General features: G+C 36.4%; 1 protein-coding gene across 2 annotated transcripts in view; it reads left to right on the forward strand.

Annotated features, from left to right (window-relative positions):
* The window catches only part of CFAP44 (cilia and flagella associated protein 44), a 136,415-nt gene that overhangs the window by 101,119 nt on the left and 15,249 nt on the right, over positions 1-20,047 (forward strand). For both annotated transcript variants that reach the window (XM_067738887.1, XM_067738886.1), the window contains 5 exons: positions 788-965; positions 3,523-4,023; positions 10,082-10,285; positions 11,249-11,444; positions 19,309-19,419. In XM_067738887.1, the coding sequence (XP_067594988.1) occupies positions 788-965; positions 3,523-4,023; positions 10,082-10,285; positions 11,249-11,444; positions 19,309-19,419 (1,190 nt within the window). The remainder of the gene's footprint in view (positions 1-787; positions 966-3,522; positions 4,024-10,081; positions 10,286-11,248; positions 11,445-19,308; positions 19,420-20,047) is intronic.

Here is a 20,047-nt window from a genome sequence, read left to right on the forward strand (position 1 = left end):
CCTCTAATTAATTTTACCAAATAATGTCTAGCATTCCATTCCCTGCTCCATACCTGCTCCATCTTTGCTTGGAGCCTCCTAGGAACTCTATCAAGAAGACCCAATCCAATTCTTTTTATAGCATTTTCCTGCGGGTATCTGGGACTAGAGTTTTCATTGGTCTGGTTTATCCATTAATACAACTTCATCTTCTTTCTGTCTTCTAGAAATGTATCTCTATCACTAGTTTGCTCATGGTTTTCTATCCCATTCTCAGCTTTCCTAGTGATTTACTTCCTTTGACACCCCACAGTGCCATTTCCATGGAATGTGGGAAAAGAGAGGGAGGTAAATACATATATACTCGTGCTATCATTTTGAATCACATGCCTTTTTTTGAAAATGTTATGACAAACTTTATGACAGTCATTTATGTTTTTTAAAAACTTTAACATTTTAGTGATTAAACAAAAAACAACAAACCTGTATCCAAAGCGTAATTTCTGTTGAGGGAATAAATAACAGTGTTGATCTAAATTACTTTGAAGTTAACCAAAGCCTAAGAATGATTCAGATTATTTCAGCACCATCTAGTTGATTAGTTTTTATTTATTACTTATTATTTTGCTTGAGGTGCTTTAAAAATAGCCATTAACATAAAAAAAAATCTTGGGCTCTATAGGAAAAGGCAGCACCACAGACTCAGAATTATGCTTTTGCTTCATGATTAAATTTGATTATATGCCTAAAGTAGACGAATTAGAGTTTATTGTCACGTTTATGGCTGAGTTTTCTGTTTTTCTGATAGGTACAACAGTAAACCTGGTGATGACTATGAAGATCCCAAAGATGTTCAAGCCATCAAAGAGGCCCAGTTGTATATGGGAGACTTCAATTTGAAGACAGCCCCAGACTATAAGATACCTGAACACATGAGAGTAAATGCTGCCAAGAAGGAAGAGGAACTGGGACACCTCGACTCTATGGTGCTTACCCGTAGCTTTCATGACAATGAGGCACACACCCTGGATTTTTTAATTGAATTCTGCTGAAACCACCCATTTTGTTAGCTGGTCCATAAAGATATTTAGTCATAGAAATTTAGAATTGGAAAAGGGCTTCATGATTATCTAGAATAATGCCCCTTTTTACAAATGAGGAAATTGAGTCCCAAAGATAAGAGATTTATTCATGACTATTTAGTTAACATGGCAGAACCAGCCTTCAAATTAATTACTTGGTTCAATACCAGTTTCATGAGTGAAGGCATTATATTTTATGAACTTTGAATCTCTGAAATTCAAACACATCCTTGTTGGCTATTGTTTTTGGCTGCTGTGGACCACCAAGACTTAGGAAAATAGACCACTGTATTTAGCCTTTGTTTGAAGGACTTCCAAACTTTTGTAGGTGACACAATACTGAGCAGTTAATATATTCCTTTTTGATTCTCTCTGCATTTCCCCAAACTGCTTCTAATCATCCTGATTTCTCATACCTGTTTTGATCCTAAAGTTTCCTCTCCCTGTCATAGTAATTCCTTGCTTTGAATTGACAAGTGACTTTTCACACTTAGAGGCTCAGAAGGCATCTGAGTTACCATTTTGAGGAGAATTTTGTATATGGCCACCTAGTATGGCTGTGCAGGTTGCCCATTTCAAGGCATCGCATTGAAAAGAGTGCCAATCATACCACAGATAGAGCATGTTTGAATATTTTATAATTTTCTGACAAATGGAAGTGTAAAGTGTCTTGAGGAAGGAGTGTCTTTTTCTGTTTCACTAAAGATGCTGTACATGCCAGCACTCCAGAGATCCTGGTATGGCGATTCATAGCCACACGTCAATTTTCATAGCTCATACCTATAACTTTCTGATCAAATGGACATTTTGAACATTTTATTAGTGACCGTTTGGATTGTTTTTCTATCTGTTTGTCTAAGGCAATTCTTGTTTCAACTATCATGTTTCATCCGTTGTCACAGACAAATGTTCTTTTGATCACAATTTGCCAGTCATCCCACCTGAAATTTCATAGTCCAGGTAGAGGTGATGGACAGGTGTGATGTCTTGAATGGAACTGCATTGCACTGAAATCTATTTTATTAAAATGACAGCATTAAATAATGCAGAGCACACAATTCTACCGGTCAGAAGATCAGAGTTCCGTTCCAATCTCTGCCACTTAATAGTTATATGAACTTGGCTAGTCATGTAACTCTCCCTAAGCCTCAGTTGTATTGTCTGTTTAAAAAAAAAAGGTATTACTACCAATGAACAATGGTAAGACAAGACATGTCTAGTCTTCTTCATAGGGTTAAAGTAATGGTCAAAGTCAATAAACAGTCATTCTTATCATGGTTAAATTCAAAGTCACTGAAAAGTATCAAACATTTTAGAAGTTGTGTATTATACATTTCCCCACCACCACCGCCTCCTCCCCCACCTCCCCCATCCATGGCTAGTGTTTAGGTGTGTGGTATTTGGAAAATTAGAAAGAGAGGCTTGGTATGTAAATTGGGCTCCTAAAAGAGGTAGGCCTTACAGCCACCAGGCTGGTTTGGGTTTGTTCTCCACTTAATTCTCGGTCCTCCAGGTACTTCAGAAGTGGTCCCTCACTCACCCAAGGGCTGGATTTTGAGTTTAAACCCTAATGCTTTAAAGATTTGTTCTTAAGTATGTAAAACATCTCCTCTATTTTGTTACAGTAGATAGTAAATATACAGGTAAGTTTTGTAAGACGACTTGAAGAAAAACCTTTCGATCTTTTATTTTTCTTAACCTGTATATTTATGCAAAGTTACTCTTAACAGCCTTTGGGCCATCTAGTTGCCTAACTGCACACCAGGAGCAGGGTTGCATGTGACTGGAGGCTCTGGTCAGGGCATTTAGGAAACACAGCCTGGGGAGAGAGCTGGCAGTGAGGGAGCAGTGGGCCTGTTTGGCACCTGTGACTGGAGGCAGGGGCATAGCTGGGCTCGGATGAGTGGAGAAGGAACCAAGGAAAAGTCCAGGAACCTCTCAGTGTGACGTGGTACTGGAATTCAGGATCGTGACCTTGCCTGCACAAGGAGTAACAGAAAGAATGTGGCCAAAATACAGAATGACAACAGGCTAAAGTGGCCCGAGGTGGGCAACCCTAAGTGAGTCTAAGCCAATAGGATTTGAGTTTTCATCAGGGAAGGACGGTTACTGTGTGCTCCTGACCAAAGAATGGCCTTCCCTTCCCTGGGATCTGGCTGAGTACAGGGCTCAGGAAGGACTTCCATTGAGTGGTGGAAGGAGGATGGGGGAACTCAGCCCTAGAAGCCAGCTGGGGGACACCAGAGGTCACATCCAGACCGTCTTCCCCTTATGGAGAGGTGAAATGGGGAAAAGCCTAAAAACTAGAGAAAATAACTTAGTAGCGAACAGGAATGATCAGATACATTTTTATCTTGAATTTTTGCTAGGCATTCCAGTCAAGGGACAAAAGCAAATTGTATTTCAGGCTGCCCTTTGTGAGCAGGTTGTCATTCTGCTTTCTTCCTGTTCTTTTTATCAGGCCTATGCAAAGAAAATGCACATGAACAAGTGCATTGTCTCTCTTCGAGACCTTAAAGTGGCTGTCATCGAGGAAATACAGTGCCTGGTGCAAGAACTGAAGAACATTCAGTCGACTCTTCACGTATCCAAGCACATCCCCATTCCCCAAATCCCTCAGATATACCCAGAAGAAGTTCCAGAAAAGAGATTTCAGTATGATGAGGAAACCCTCCTAGCTTTTAAGCGGCAGCAGATGAAAAATCAGGCTGAAACGGCCCCTCGAGTGGAAAAGGCAGCGTCTGCAGGCTCAGCTGGAAGCTTCCTCAGACTCTCTTCTGGAAAGGATGGGGATTTGACGACAAGTGATTCATTGTCTAGATCATCAAAAGCAACAGTATTCAATCTAGATATTCCAAAGTTCATGGAATTTGAAAGAACAGATCCAACTGAAGTGGAGCTGGAGATTATGAAGAGGGATGAGATTAAACACTTGTACATGCAACAGTATTTGATCAACAGGGTAAGAAATGAGACTGCTTATTTAAAGCTGAAGGAGAGAAGAGCAGGATAATTAAAATTGAATTATAATTTAATTAAAAATAATTAAAATTATTTTTAATTTCTCTACCTTAATCTTCCCCAAACCCTGACCAGCCCACAACTCACTGATGGCTTTGCTTTCTCCCCATCCCTGGTCTTCTGAAAATCATTGTGTTCTGCTCAGAACTTTGGAGCTTTTCAACTTTTTTCTTTTTGGAAAGCTAAGAATTAAGGGCAAATCCATGTTAATTGGTATCTAACTGAAGTCATGGTAAAGGAGAAGTGATAAAGCAGCCTTCAGATGATGGATGGAGCATAACTAAAAACCTTCCGGTGAAAATGGGGCACCCTCTGCTTTTCACCCCCTGCTCTTTCTCTAATGTGTGATTTGCCCCTTTAGTGAGAGTGTTCATGGTAATGACTAGCTTCAGAATTGTTCTGGAGCTGGAATGGCAAATATTTTTATTTGTAAGAAAATCAGGACCAGGCTGGGGCCAGTTGTGTGCAGGAGGTGCTCTGAATATGGAAGGAAAAGGTCCTTTCCTGGATGGAAGTTCCCTCCTGCCAGCCGTATAGAGTCCCCTTCCTCAGTGTGTCTGAAAGCAGCACCTATTACTCCCCAAACTTATTCTTCACCCATTATCTCTACTTCTTCCAGTGCTGTTTTCTCACTCTTTCTGTTTCTCCATACTTACCACCCCACTTCTGAGTTTCATATCTGTGCTTTTTTCTTTGCTATTTCCTTCTACGTACAATGACTTCTTCCAAAGTTGTCGTCATTCAAAACTCAGCTCACTTCCAAACCCTCTCCAGAATCTTCTGCCCACACTACATACTCTCCTTTCTTCTAAACTCCATTTGCACTTATAATCAGCATCTTAGGTTTTGTACTTATTTTTCTTGCTGTTTTATATGTGTTAGTTTTGTCTTACAAATTATACAATTTTTAATTGAAGTATAGTTGATGTATAATATTACAAGTTACACGTGTATAATATAGTGATCTACAATTTGTAAAGGTTATACTCCATTTGTAGTTATTATAAAATATGCTGTGTTGTACAATATATCATTGTAGCTTATTTTTTTTAACATCTTTATTGGAGTATAATTGCTTGACAGTGGTGTGTTAGTTCATTGCAGCTTATTTTATACATAATAGTTTGTACCTGTTAATCCCCTACCCTTATATTGTTCCTCCCTCCTTCCCTCTTCCCACTGGTAACCACTAGTTTGTTCTCTATATCTGTGAGTCTCTTGCTTTTTGTTATATTCACTAGTTTTATTTTTTTTTAGATTCCACATATAACTGCTAACATATAATATTTGTCTTAACCTGGATGACTTACTTCACTACCCAAAATATCCCCCAGGTCCATCCATGTTGTTGCAAATGGCAAATTTTCATTCTTTTTTATGGCTGAGTAATATTCCATTGTATATATGTACCACATATTTTTCCATTCATCTGTTGATGGACACCTAGGTTGCTTCCATATCTTCACAATATCTTGTAAATAATGCTGCTATGAACATTGGGGTGCACATATCTTTTTGAATTAGTGTTTTTGGTTTTTTTGGATATATACCCAGGAGTGGAATTGCTGGGTCATAAGGTAGTTCTATTTTCAGTTTTTTGAGAAGCCTCCCTACTGTTTTCCACAGAGCTACACCAATTTACATTCCCAACAACAGTGTGTGAGTGTTCCCTTTTCTCCACATTCTTGCCAAAATTTTTTATTTGTGTGTGTGTGTTTTAATGATAGCCATTCTGACAGGTGTGAGATGATTATCTCATTGTGGTTTTGATTTGCATTTCCCTAATGATTGGCTATGTTGAGCATCTTTTCATGTTCCTTTTGGCCACCTGCGTTGCTTCTTTGGAAAAATGTCTATTCAGGTCTTCTGCCCATTTTTTAATCAGATTGTTTGTTTGTTTGTTGATGTTGAATTGTATGAGCTGTTTATATATGTTGGATATTAACCCCTTGTCCGTCGTATCACTTGCCAATATTTTCTTCCATTCAGTAGATTGTCTTTTCATTTTGTTGATGGTTCCCTTTGCTGTCTGAAAACTTTTAAGTTTAATTAGGTCCCATTTGTTTATTTTTGCTTTTGTTTGCTTTAGGAGACAGATCCAAAAAAAAATTGCTATGATTTATGTCAAAGAATGTTCTGCTTATGTTTTCCTCCAGGAATTTTATGGTTTCCCAGCCTTAAATTTAGGTCTTTAATCCATTTTGAGTTTATTTTTGTGTATGGTGTTAGAGGATGTTCTAAGTTTATGCTTTTACATGTAGCTGTCCTGTTTTCCCAGAACCACTTATTGAAGGGGCTGTCTTTTCTCCATTGTATATTTTTGCCTCCTTTTTCATAGATTAATTGACCATAGGTGCATGAGTTTATTTCTGGGCTCTCTATTCTGTTTCACTGATTGATGTGTCTCTTTTTGTGTCAGTATCATACTGTTTTGATCATTGTAGCTTTGTAGTATGGTCTTGAAGTCAAGAAGCATAATTCCTCCAGCTCCACTTTTCTTACTTGAGATTATTTTGGCTATTTGAGGTCTTTAGTGTTTTCACACAAAAATTTTTTTGTTCTAGTTCTGTGAAAAATGCTATTGGTATTTTGATAGGGATAGCATTGAATCTATAGATTGCCTTGGGTAGTATGGTAATTTTAACAATATTGATTCTTCCAATCCAAGAACACAGTATATCTTCCCATCTGTTTGTGTGATCTTCAATTTCTTTTATCAGTTTCTTATAGTTTTCCGAGTATAGGTCTTTTACCTCCCTAGGTAGATTTATTTCTAGGTATTTTATTCTTTTTGATGTGATGGTAAATGGGATTGTTTCCTTAATTTCTCTTTCTGCTAGTTCCTTGTTAGTGTATAGAAATGAAACAGATTTCTGTATATTAATTTTGTAACCTGCAACTTTACTAAATTCATTGATGAGCTCTAGTAGTTTTCTGGTGGTGTCTTTAGGATTTTCTATGCATAGTATCATGTCATCTGCAAACAAGGACAGTTTTGCTTCTTCTTTTCCAATTTGGATTCCTTTTATTTCTTTTTCTTGTCTGATTGCTGTGGGTAGGACTTCCAATACTATGTTAAATAAAAGTGGCAAGAGTGGGCATCCTTGTCCTCTTCCTGATCTTAGAGGAAATGCTTTTAGCTTTTCACCTTTAACACATTTTTGGCCAGAGGCATATTATGGCCACAGGCATTAGTTTCTGCAAAGATCCCCCAGTCAATAATGTGTTAGCTATGGGTTTGTCATATATGGCCTTTATTATGTTGAGGTATGTTCCCTCTATGCTCACTTTCTGGAGAGTTTTTATCGTAAATGGATGTTGAATTCTGTCAAAAGTTTTTCTGCATCTATTGAGATAATCATATGTTTTTTATTTTTCAATTTGTTAATGTGGTGTATCACATTGATTTGTGGATATTGAATTATCCTTGCATCCTTGGAATAAATCGCACTTGATCATACTGTATGATTATTTAATGTATTGCTGGAATCAGTTTGCTAATATTTTGTTAAGGACTTTTGCATGTATGTTCATCAGTGACATTGGCCTGTGATGTTCTTTTTTGTGTGATATCTTTGCCTGGTTTTGGTATCAGGGTGATACTGGACTCATAGAATGAGTTTGGAAGTGTTCCTTCCTCTGCAATTTTTTGGGAATAGTTTTAGAAGGATAGCTGTTAACACTTCTCTAAATGTTTGGTAGAATTCATCTGTGAAGCTCTCTGATCCTGGACTTTTGTTTGTTGGGAGTTTTTAAAATCACTGATTCAATTTCAGTACTGGTAATTGGTCTGTTCAATTTTCTATTTCTTCCTGGTTTCGTTTTGGGAGATTGTACATTTCTAAGAATTTGTCCATTTCTTCTGGGTTCTCCATTTTGTTGTTATATAGCTGTTAGTAGTAGTCTCCTATGACCTTTTGTATTTCTGTGGTGTCAGTTTTAACTTGCCTTTTTCATTTCTGATTTTATTCATTTGGGTCCTCTGCCTTTTTTCTTGGTGAGTTTGGATAAAGGTTTATCAATTTTGTTTGTCTTTTCAAAGAACCAGCTTTAGTTTCATTGATTTTTTTCTATTTTTTTTTTAGTCTCTGTTTCATTAGATACAACTCTAGGATTCCCCTGAAGTGTCTAGGACAATGCCAGACATATAGTAGATATTCAGTAAAAAGTTTTAATTGATTTAATTTTAACTATTAATTTAACAAATATTTATTGGACATTCTATGTGCAGAAACAGTGCTAGCTAGGTAGTAGGGATGAAACAATTGTCAAGTCATACACATTCTCTATCCTATACAGCTTACAGGCTATGAGGGGTAGTGAGAATAAAACAGGCATAACCCTTACAACCTTGGACACCTATGTGGTATAGTTGCAGAATGGTGTTGCACTGAAGAAAACATAGTGCTTCCTCCAAAGAAATTTAAAAATAATTCAAATTTGTTGAACAAGCATTAAACTGGAACCCACTTAGTCTACAGTCATACATTAAAAGTTTAATTTTTCTTCTCCTTGGTTTGTTGTGTTTTTTGTTTTTGCTTTTTAGCTCTCTGAAATTCTCCAGCAGTTTCACAGACCCAAACCCACAGATATCTTCCTCTTTCTCAGCCCCAGGCTGAGCCCTCACTCATTATAGGCATTTGATAGTCGAGGCTCCCCATTCAAGTACATCCTAATGAAAAACATGGAATGGTTTGTCTTTTTCCTGGTGTACTAGTTTCATTGGGAGAATCAGCTCTTTGGGCTCTCTGTTGATCTCTTCATCTCCTTTGGGATGGGGCAAGGGAGACGCTGTGTCAAAATCAAAGTAAAACTGAGGATTTAAAATCACTTGAAATTGCAGTGGAATAAAGTCTAGACCAGGACATGAGGTGTTTGGGTTCTTTTTTTATTTTTTTATTATTTTTTTTATTTTAATTTTTGTCTATGTTGGGTCTTCATTTCTGTGCGAGGGCTTTCTCTAGTTGCGGCAAGTGGGGGCCACTCACTATCGCGGCCTCTCTTGTTGCAGAGCACAGGCTCCAGAAGCGCAGGCTCAGTAGTTGTGGCTCACGGGCCTAGTTGCTCCGCGGCATGTGGGATCTTCCCAGACCAGGGCTCGAACCCGTGTCCCCTGCATTGGCAGGCAGATTCTCAACCACTGCGCCACCAGGGAAGCCCGATATTTGGGTTCTTATCCAAGCTCTGTAACAAATTTGATCTCAGGGAAGTCACTTTTAGTCTCAATTTCTTCATCTGTAAATAAACCAAGAAGATTGTACAGGTTTCTTGTGGCTCCACAATTATATTTATCTGTTTAAAAATATTTACTGTTCTGTAGATTTGAAACTTTTCAAAATAAGAAGGTGAGGAAAATATTATTTTAGTACTTACTGTGTGAAGGGCAGGGTAGAGATACCATGGGAATAGAGTGGAGACAGACACAATACTACCCACAAAGAGCTCACAGTCTCTGATTTAAACCAGCAAGAAGGACATTCTTTTTTTTTTTTTTTTTTTTTTTGGTGGTACACGGGCCTCTCACTGTTGTGGCCTCTCCCTTTGCGGAGCATAGGCTCCGGACGCGCAGGCTCAACGGCCATGGCTCATGGGCCCAGCCGCTCCGCGGCATGTGGGATCTTCCTGGACCGGGGCACGAACCCGTGTCCCCTGCATCGGCAGGCGGACTCCCAACCAGTGCGCCACCAGGGAAGCCCCAAGGACATTCCTGATCAATGGCTTAATCAATGGTGAAGAAACAGCTCGAAGGACTGCAGTTACAGAATACCTACCACTTAATAAACCAGTTCATCAATGGTATTAAATGTACATAAATTAAATTATGAGACTGTATACACACCCATGTGCCCCACCCACCCACCCTTGTAATTCTCCATCCATAATAAGGGCATAATAAGAAAATGCTTTTACTCAAACAAATCAGTATTGTTGGATAGTTTTAAAAATGCATGTACCTGTTTTAAACTTCTAACATACCCTCAAATCTTCTTCCACCTCAGATCAAAGAACTGATTGTCACTTTTGATGCAGAACTCCGTCTCCTGAGACATCGGAAACTGAAACTAGATACTCAGATGAAATTATCTGACCTGCACCATGTCACATTATTTCAAGAAATGCTTCTCCTGAAGAATTTTGAGAAACAGGAGAACATACTTCAAGAGCGTGTTAATTCATTAGACAAAGAGGAACAGGACATGCAAGTATGAATGGGCAGAAGAGTGCTAGCTGGCTACAGCCTTAGTTATGGAGGGGGACTTGATTCTTCTTTTCTTTCTTCTTCTCAACTTAATTTCCCCACTTGTTCTAGTCCACATCTCTTTCTTGTCTTCTCTTCCTCCTCCTTTTCCCCGTTATTCCTGTTTGCTCTCTGTTTTTGGTAGCCGTGCTCAGGGAGGAGTGAATCATACTTTTTAATGAATTTGATCTGATATTTTGTAAGGTAGGAGAATAAATTTTTCAAAAGTGACCCTTATGTTTAGTTTACCTAATTAAAAGTCTGTTTTTGTTGTCAGTAGCTATCATGTGAAGTTGAGTTTTGATTATATATTATCCTTATGAATGAACATACTTGGGAAAGAAGCTGGTAAATTTCTTAAATATTATAGCCAGTTTTAGAGTAATAAATAATTGAATAGCACATGAAATTAAGTTTATTTGTTACATACATGTTAAATTTAAAGAGATTAATTAGACCATCTATCTTTGTCTTAAAAGAAGAAGGATTGTATTAGATAATACATACTCAATAGTGATGTCAATTTTTAGGTATATCAGTTTCACTAAGAGCAGATGTGCCTTTTTGTTTTAGTTATCTTGTATTGATATGAAAAAAAACTTTTTTGAGACCACACATGGAAGAATACTAGCTGATATCCACATATCAGTAAAAATTTCAATTTACCTAATTTAATTTCTTGAGGAAGTTAAACGTCAAAGAATCGATCTTATCTGATTCTGAACTTAACTGATTTTTACAAAAGAATTATAAAATTTTAATCAAATAAATGAATGACTCTGCATTCAGAAACATCAGAAATGTAAACTTCTATTAAGAAGCTTAAAAAATGTTTGCAGGCTGTAACCTTACATTGTAATGTACATTGTTCTCTGAACCTGGTTTATCAGAAATATTGATCATTTGTTCTTATTTTTTGTTCGTTTAGTGGAAAATAAATGAAACTCTTAAAGAAATGGAAGAGAAAAAGAATGAAGTCACCAAGATCCAGGACCAAGAAAAGGCACTCTATGCTGGTTTCCAAGCAGCCCTTGGAGAAAACAATAAATTTGCTAACTTTCTCATGAAGGTACTAAAGAAGAGGATTAAGCGGGTGAAGAAAAAGAAGGTTGAAGGAGATGCTGGTTTGTATTTCTTTTTACGTATGATCCTATTTTTTTCTCATTAGCATGAAATAGAGAAATAACTAAGGGAAATAGTACACCCTTTTATTTCACTACAACATAGACAATGTAGAGGCACTATGGGGTTACAGATGAGAGCATATAGAGCATATAAACCTTTAGGTCTCTAACCATCTGGATTGTGTGTGTGTGTGTGTGTGTGTGTGTGTGTGTGTGTGTGTGTATCTGGTATAAGATATCATAGGATAGTTTAATTTAACAAGAACATCTTTTCATATGTTTATTTGCCACCTGTATATCTTTGGTAAAATGTCTCTTCATGTCTTTTGCCCATGTTTGAATAGGATTGTTTGCTTTGGTACTGTTGAGTTTTGAGAGTTCTTTACATATTACACCTACTAGTCCTTTGTCAGATATGTGGTTTGCAAATATTTTCTCCTGGTCTATAGCTTGTCTTTTCATTCCCTTAACAGAGTTTGCAGAGCAATAGTTTTGAATTTTGTCAGTGTCCAGTTTGTCAATTTTTCCCTTAAAATTTTTTTTCTTCTTTTAAATTGAAGTATAATTGATTTACAATGTTGTGTTAATTTCTGCTGTACAGCTAAGTGACTCAGTTATACACATATATACACTTTTTTAATATTCTTTTCCATTATGGTTTATCATAGGATACTGAATATCATTCCCTGTGCTATACAGTAGGACCTTGTTGTTTATCCGTTCCATATATAATAGCTTACATCTGCTAACCCCAACCTCCCACTCCATCTTGCCCCCATCCCCCTCCCTCTTGGCAACTACAAGGCTGTTCTCTATGTCTGTGAGTCTGTTTCTGTTTTGTAGGTAGGTTCATTTGTGTCATATTTTATATTCCACATGTAAGTGATAGCATATGGTATTTGTCTTTCTCTTTCTGAGTTCACTTAGTATGATCATCTCTAGTTGCATCCATGTTGCTGCAGATGGCATTATTTTGTCCTTTTTTATGGCTGAGTAGTATTCCACTGTATATATGTACCACATCTCCTTATTCCATTCATCTGTTGATGGACATTTAGGTTGTTTCCATGTCTTGGCTATTGTGAATAGTGCTGCTATGAACATAGGGGTGCATGTATCTTTCTGGATTAGAGTTTTGTCTGAATATATGCCCAGGAGTGGGATTGCCAGATCATATGGTAATTCTATTTTTAGTTTTCTGAGGAACCTCCATACTATTCCCATAGTGGCTGTACCAACTTATATTCTCACCAAGAGTGTAGGAGAGTTCCTTTTTCTCCACACCCTCTCCAGCATTTGTTATTTATATAGTTTTAATGATGGCCATTCTGACTGGTATGAGGTGATACCTCATTGTAGTTTTGATTTGCATTTCTCTAATAATTAGTGATGTTGAGCATCTTTTCATGTGCCTATTGTATTTCTTCTTTGGAGAAATGTCTATTTAGGTCTTCTGCCCATTTTTTGATTGGGTTATTTTTTGTTGTTGAGTTGTATGAGCTGTTTGTATACCTTGAGTTTTTCCCTTTTTGGATCTTGTTATGGTGTCAAGTCTGAGAACTCTTTGCCTAGCCCTAGGTCCTAAAGATTTTCTCCTATTTTTTTCTAAAAGTTTTATCGTTTTACATTTAAGTCCGTGATCCATTTGGAGTTAATTTTTGTATAAGATGTGAGACTTTGGTCAATGTTTTTTTTTCTCCTAGGAATCTCCAATTGTTCTAGCACCATTTGTTGAAAAGGCTGTCTCTCTTCCATTGAATTGCTTTTGATCTTTGTCAAAAATCATTTGGGCCTATTTGTGTGGTTCTATATCTGGGTTTTCTATTCTCTTCTATTGATTTATGTGGCTATCTCTCCACCAATACTATAGTCTTGATTGTAGTAGCTATTGAGTTCTGAAATCGGGTAGACTAATTTCTCCCAGTTTATTCTTCTTTTTCAAAATTGTTTTAGCTATTCCAGCTCTTATATATTTCCATATTTTAGAATTTTTTTTCCCAACCTACAAAAAATCTTGTTGGAATTTTGATAGCAATTGTGTTAAACTTCTATATCAATCTGGGGAGAATTTGCATCTTTACTGTGTTGAGTCTTCCAATGCATGAACATAGTATGTATTTATGTAAAGCTTTGATTTGTCATCAGCATTGTGTTTTCAACATACAATTCAAGTTCATGTTTTGTTAGATTTACACCAAAGTATTTCCCTTTTTTTTGAGTAATTTTAAAAGGTATATTGCTTTTAATCTTGGTGTCCACATATTCATACTAGTATATAGAAATATAATTGCTTTTTAGATGTTTATCTTATATCTTATAACCTTGCTTATTAGTTTTAGGGATTTTTGATTGATTCCTTGGGAATTTCTATCTGTAAAAAGGGCCAGTTTTATTTATTTCTGGTCGGTATGCCAATTACCTTTTATTGCCTTATTGCACTGGTTAGAACATCCAGTACTATCTTGAAATAGAGTGCTCAGAGCTGATATCCTTGCCTTAGTCCAATTGTAGGGGGAAAGCATTCAATCTTTCACCATTAAGTCTGCTACCTGTACCATTAAGAAACACCTGTGTTTCATAGTCTTTATCAAGTTCAGGAAGTTCCCCTCTCTTCCTATTTTTCATGAATTTTTATCACGAATGGGTGTTGAATTTTTATCAGATGCTTTACTGTATTGACAATTATGTGATTTTTTTTTTCTTTAGCCCATTAAGATGGTGGATTATATTGGCTGATTACTGATTACCAGATCAGACTAGCATTTCTGAAATAAATCTCCCTTGGTGTGATGTAAAATTCTTTTTATATATTGCTGAATTCTACTTGCTAATATTTTGTTAAGAAATTTTATGTCTCTATTCATGAGGATCATTGTACTGTTTTTGTACTATATCTGGTTTTAGTATCAGGAGAATAATAGCTTCAGAATGTGAATCGGGAAGTCTTCTCTCCTTTTTGATTTTTCTGGAAGATATTGTAAAGAATTTATCGCAATTCTTTATAAATGTTTGGTAAAGTTCTCCAGTGAAACTGTCTGGGCCAATGGATTTCTTCAAGGTAGTTTTAAAATTAGAATTTCAATGTTCTTAATAGTTACAGAACTATTCAAATTATCTATTTTATATTGGGTGAGTTGTAGTAATTTGTATTTTCTGTGGAATTGGTCTATTTCACCTAAGTTAGCAAATTTATGTGCATAGAGATGTTCATTGTATTTCCTTGTTATCCTTTTAATATCTGCAGCGACTGTAGTAATATCACCTGTTGCATTCTCGATATTGGTAAGTTGTTTCTTATCTTCCTATTTTTTTTTTCAGTCTTGCTAGAGGTTTGTCAATTCAGTTGATCTTTTTGAGAACAAATCAGCTCTTTGTATAAGTGATTTTCTCTATTATTTTTCTGCTTTCAATTTTATTGATTTCTGTTATTATCTTTACTATTAGCTTCCTTCAGCTTGCTTTGGGTTTATTTTGTACTCCTGTTTTTAGGTTTTGAGGTGGGAGCTTAAATCATTGACTTGAGAATTTTTCTTCTTTTCTAGTTTAGTACTATAATTTCTCTCTCAGCACTGCTTTAGCTGTATTCCACAAATTTTCAAGTGCATTTTCATTTCCATTCAGGTCAATGTAGTTTTAAAATTTACATTGTGACTTCTGGGTCCCATCGATTATATACAAGTGTGTTGTGTAGGTCCAAGTGTTTTGAGATTTTCCTGTTATCTTTCTGTTATTGAGTTCTAGTTTGATTCCATTGTGGTCAGAGAACACACTTTGTATGATTTCAGTTCTTTTATATTTGTTGAGATTTGTTTTATGGTCTGACATACGGTCAATCTTGGTGTATGTTCTGTGGGCACTTGCAAAGAATGTATATTGTGCTGTTTTGTGTGAAGTGTTTTATTACTGTTAGTTAGATTCTACTGATTGATGATACTGTTCAGGTCTTCTATATCCTTGCTGATTTTCTGTATAGTTTTTGCATCAAATGTTGAGGGAGGGGGTGTTGAAGTCTCCAAATAGAATCATGGATTTGTCTATTTCTCCTTTCATTTTTGTCAGTTTTTGCTTCACATATTTTGCAGCTCTGTTGTTTTATGAATACACATTTAATATTGCTATGTCTTCTTGATGGATTGACACTTTTATCATTATATAAGGTCTTTTTCTGTCTTGGGTAATTTTCTTTGCTCTGAAGTCTATTTATCTTATATTAGTATAGCCAGTCTTGCTTTGCTTTGATTAATAGTTGCATAATATGCCTTTCCCCTCCTTTTAATTTCAACTTGACTATATAATTATATTAGAAATGAATTTCTGATAGACAGCATATGGTCAAATAATGTTTTTCATCCACTCTGTCTTCTAATTGGTATATTGATCCACTTACATTTGATATATTAGGGCTTAAGTCTGCCATTTTATTTTTTATTTGTTCTTATTCTCTGTTTTCTGTGTTTGTTCTTTTTCCTACCTTCCTGTGGGTTACTTGAACATTTTTTTTAGAATTCCATTTTAATTTTCTCTAGCACTTTTTAATGTATGTCTTTGTATACTTTTTTTAGTGGTTGCTCTATATATTATTGATATATTATATATACATAATTTATCCCAGTCCACCAGTGTCATCATTTTACCAGTTTAAGTCAAGTATAGAATCCTTGTCTACCTTTACATCTCTTTATCTTCCCTATTTATAATATGCTTGTCTTAAATATTTCCTCTACATACATCTAGAACCATATCAGATAATGTTATAATTTTTGCTTCAATTATCAAACATAATTTAAACACTTGGAGGAGGAAAGCCTATTGTATTTATTCATGTTTCTGCTCCAAGTTTCCTGTTTTAAAAAATAATTTTCCTTCTGTGTAAAGAATTTCTTTTATCCATTCTTTTAGGGCAGGTATACTAGTGGCAATTTCTTAAATTTTCCTATAGTCTGAGTATGTCTTGATTTCTCCTCTTTTTCTGAAAGACATTTTCACTGGGTATAGGATTGTAGGTTGGCATTTCTTTTCTTTCAGCATTTGAAAAATATTGTGCCAATTCCTTCTGGTCTCCATAGTTTCTGATGAGAAACCCTCTGATATTCAAATTGCTTATCCCCTTTTCTCTGTTTGCCTTCAAGATTTTTTTCTCTTTAGTTTTTAGAAGTTTGACTGTGATGAGTCTTAGTGTAGATTTTTTTTTGGATTTATCCTCTTTGGAATTCATTCAACTTATCCGTAGGTTTATGTCCAAATTTGAGAAGTTTTCAGCCATTATTTCTTCAAGTCCTTTTAAAGACCCCCTCTTTTCCTCACTCCTTCATGTGACTCTGATGGCATGAATGTTAGACCTTTCATTATGGTTCCATAGGCCCCTGAGGCTCTGGGGTTTGGATTCTGTTTGTTTTTCCAGTTTGTTTTCTCTCTGTTGTTCAAACTGGCTACTTTCTACTGTTCTTTCTTCAGGTTCACTGATTCATTTCTCTGTCCCCTCCATCCTGCTGTTGAACCCATCCATTAGTTTCTATTCTAATTATTGTATATTTCAGTTCTAAAATTTCCATTTAGTTCTTCTTTATACAAATAAATAGGCTGAGACTATTTCTTTGAGGCATTGCATTTTTTCATTTGCTTCAAGTGTGTTCATAATTGCTCATTGAAGCATTTTTATCTTGCCTGTTTAAAGTACTTTGTCAGATAATTCTAACATTTCTGTCATCTTAGTGTTAACATTTATTGGTTGTCTTTTCTCATTCAGTTGGATATATTCTTGGTTCTTGGTATGATGCATGACTTTCAGTTGAGAGCTGGAGACGTTCATATTATGTATGAGATTCTGTATCTTATTTAAATCTTCTGGCTTACTTGTTTACTTGGCTTTCTCTAACACTGCCAGAGGAAGGAGTGGGTGCATCCTCCTTACTGCCAGGTGGAGGTACTCAGCCTTTTTTTTAACCCAAGGGAAGGGAGATCTCCTTACTATTGTTGTGTGCAGATGGGAGTCCCAGCTCCCCACAGAATCTCTACTGACAGCATGGTGAGGTCATTTGGCTAGAGAGAGCAGGTTCTGGTTGGGCCTTTCTTTATCTGCACCTGTTGGTGTTTCAGGTTTCTTAGTCTTCTCCACCTCTGAGATACAGGGCAAAAAAGAAGGCCCAAGGAACTCACCACAGTGTTGTTCCTCAGGGTTCGAAGTGCATTAGTAGGTCTGCTGCCTTCTCCCCACTTCTCAGAGTCTTCTTGTGTTTGTTTTACATATAATGTCCAGGGGTTTGGGCTGTATTTAGTGGGAGGAATAGGGGAAGTAGATCTGCTTCATTTTCTTGAAAACAGAAATCTATGTAAGAGTTGTAAAGCCTAATTTTAAACTTTGCTGATTTATTCCATAAGGTGGTACAGATCACTTGTAGTCATTTTAAGAGACATTTTAATTAAATTAATTAATTTATTTATTTATTTTTGGCTGCGTTGGGTCTTTGTTGCTGGGTGCAGGTTTTCTCTAGTTGTGGTGAGTGAGGGCTACTCTTTGTTGCGGTGTGTGGGTTTCTAATTGCGGTGGCTTCTCTTGTTGCGGAGCACGGGCTCTAGGCATGCGGGCTTCAGTAGTTGTGGCTCGTGGGCTATACAGTGCAGTCTCAGTAATTGTGGCGCACAGGCTTAGTTGCTCCGCGGCACATGGGACCATCCTGGACCAGGGCTCGAACACATGTCCCATGTATTGGCAGGCGGATTCTTAACCACTGTGCCACCAGGAAAGTTCTGAGACATTTTAATTTAACAAATCTTCTAGTGAGTATAAGGTCCACTTCTTATCTCTGTTTTTTGATGTTCCATATAATAGAAATTGCCACATGGGCTCAAGGTGTTTTAAAAGAAAATGGGGTTAGAGTTGAGTGGGGGAGGTCTACAATTCCTTATCCAAAACTCTTGGGAGCAGATGTACTTTAGTATTCAAAAAATTTTATAAAATATATTAAATATGACATTGTTAAAGGAAAAAATCATTCATGACACTTGTTAAGAATAAGGCAGACTTTATTCAGGGAGATCACTATAATGGAATTTTATAGTAGGGGAGAGATCAGCTCAACTCTGAATACAACAAGGCAAGTGGAGATTTATAGCCAAGGAGCATGGTCAGGGTTAGTTGATAGAAAATTACTAAGAGGTAGGGTAATTCTTTGCTAAACTGACCTAACAGGGTTTCTGTTGAAGGCAGGCCAGAGTGATAAGATATTGAGGGTAGGGAATAAGGAATTCGACTAGCTATCAAGGGTGGGGAATTACTCAGCAGGACTCTTGCTAAAACTGAACCAAATGGGCCCAGGACAGAGCCCATTTAGTTCAAAGTCAAGCACTAGTCAGAGGACTCAGAGGAGTCTGACTCAAGTTTGGTTAAAGGCGAGAGTCTTTGTCAACTAACACCCCCAGCAGGGTTTGGTGCAGAATCTCTAAATCAAAAGTCGTAATACTTCTGCAGCAAGACATGAATATTCACACTAAGTAGGTTAAGTGAAGATTATAAATGGTATTACTTCGGTTCAGAGAAGTTATGAAAAACCTTCTCTGTTTTCAGAGCACTGTGGTTTAGGAATTGTGGACTGTATAACCAAGCGTGTGTTAGGTGGGTCACAGCATAAGCAGCTTGGCAGCCTCTCTGACTCAATGCATTGAAATTAATTGCACAACCTTCTGCAGGCATTTGAGTTTGTGGTCTCTGTATCCGTAACCATTTAAAATTCTTCTAAAAATACTGAATAATTTCCTTATTTACCTGTTGTTTCCCTAGTAACTAACTCATTGAAAAATGATTTATTTTTAAAGTCTTAACACAGGAACTTCTCTGCTTATTAACAATGTTTCCCTCTCTCCTCAGATGAAGATGAAGAAAGTGATGAATCAAGTGAAGAAGAATCCAGCTTGGAGAGTGATGAGGATGAGTCTGGATCTGAAGATGAGGTTTTTGATGATTCTATCTGCCCAACAAGTAAGTGGGATAAAACCATGCATTCTCTGTTACGTGTGACTGTGGATTGATAATACCAAAAATTCCCTTTTATTGGTTTCTCGATTGTCTCATAATGATATTTAAGGAAAGGATGGCTTAATATGTATGAAGTATAGTCTAATGGATACTCTTTGGGGCTCTCTGGACAATTAATTTTCTGTTTCTTGAGGCAGATATTTATAAGTACTCAATTAAATAATCTGCAATCTCTAGTTGATTCAGAGTCATAAATTATGCAGAAAGTTTCATTTTATAGAGAAACAGAAGATTTATATATAAAAATATATATTTAAGTATATTTTTATAAAGCTCTTCCTTTTTGCCAAACCATTCAGTTTTCATATTTCAAACCTGTTTTGTAAGGGCAATTTTTACGTTTCCTGGAGATGCTTGGTGAAACCAGTCTGAAATATTCTTACAGTCCAATATTCTTATAGTCCAGACCAATATTCTTACAGGCTCAATACATGAATGGCTCAGTAGGAAAACTGTTTCTTCTTGATCTGAAATTACTTTCCTAGGTATTTCATATCAATTATAAATCAAATTTTAAAGTCAAATAAAGTTTAAATCTTGTTTTGATTTTGAAAATAAGAATCTCCTTAAA

Source organism: Pseudorca crassidens, chromosome 5 (assembly GCF_039906515.1).
Source record: "Pseudorca crassidens isolate mPseCra1 chromosome 5, mPseCra1.hap1, whole genome shotgun sequence".
Taxonomy (NCBI): domain Eukaryota; kingdom Metazoa; phylum Chordata; class Mammalia; order Artiodactyla; family Delphinidae; genus Pseudorca; species Pseudorca crassidens.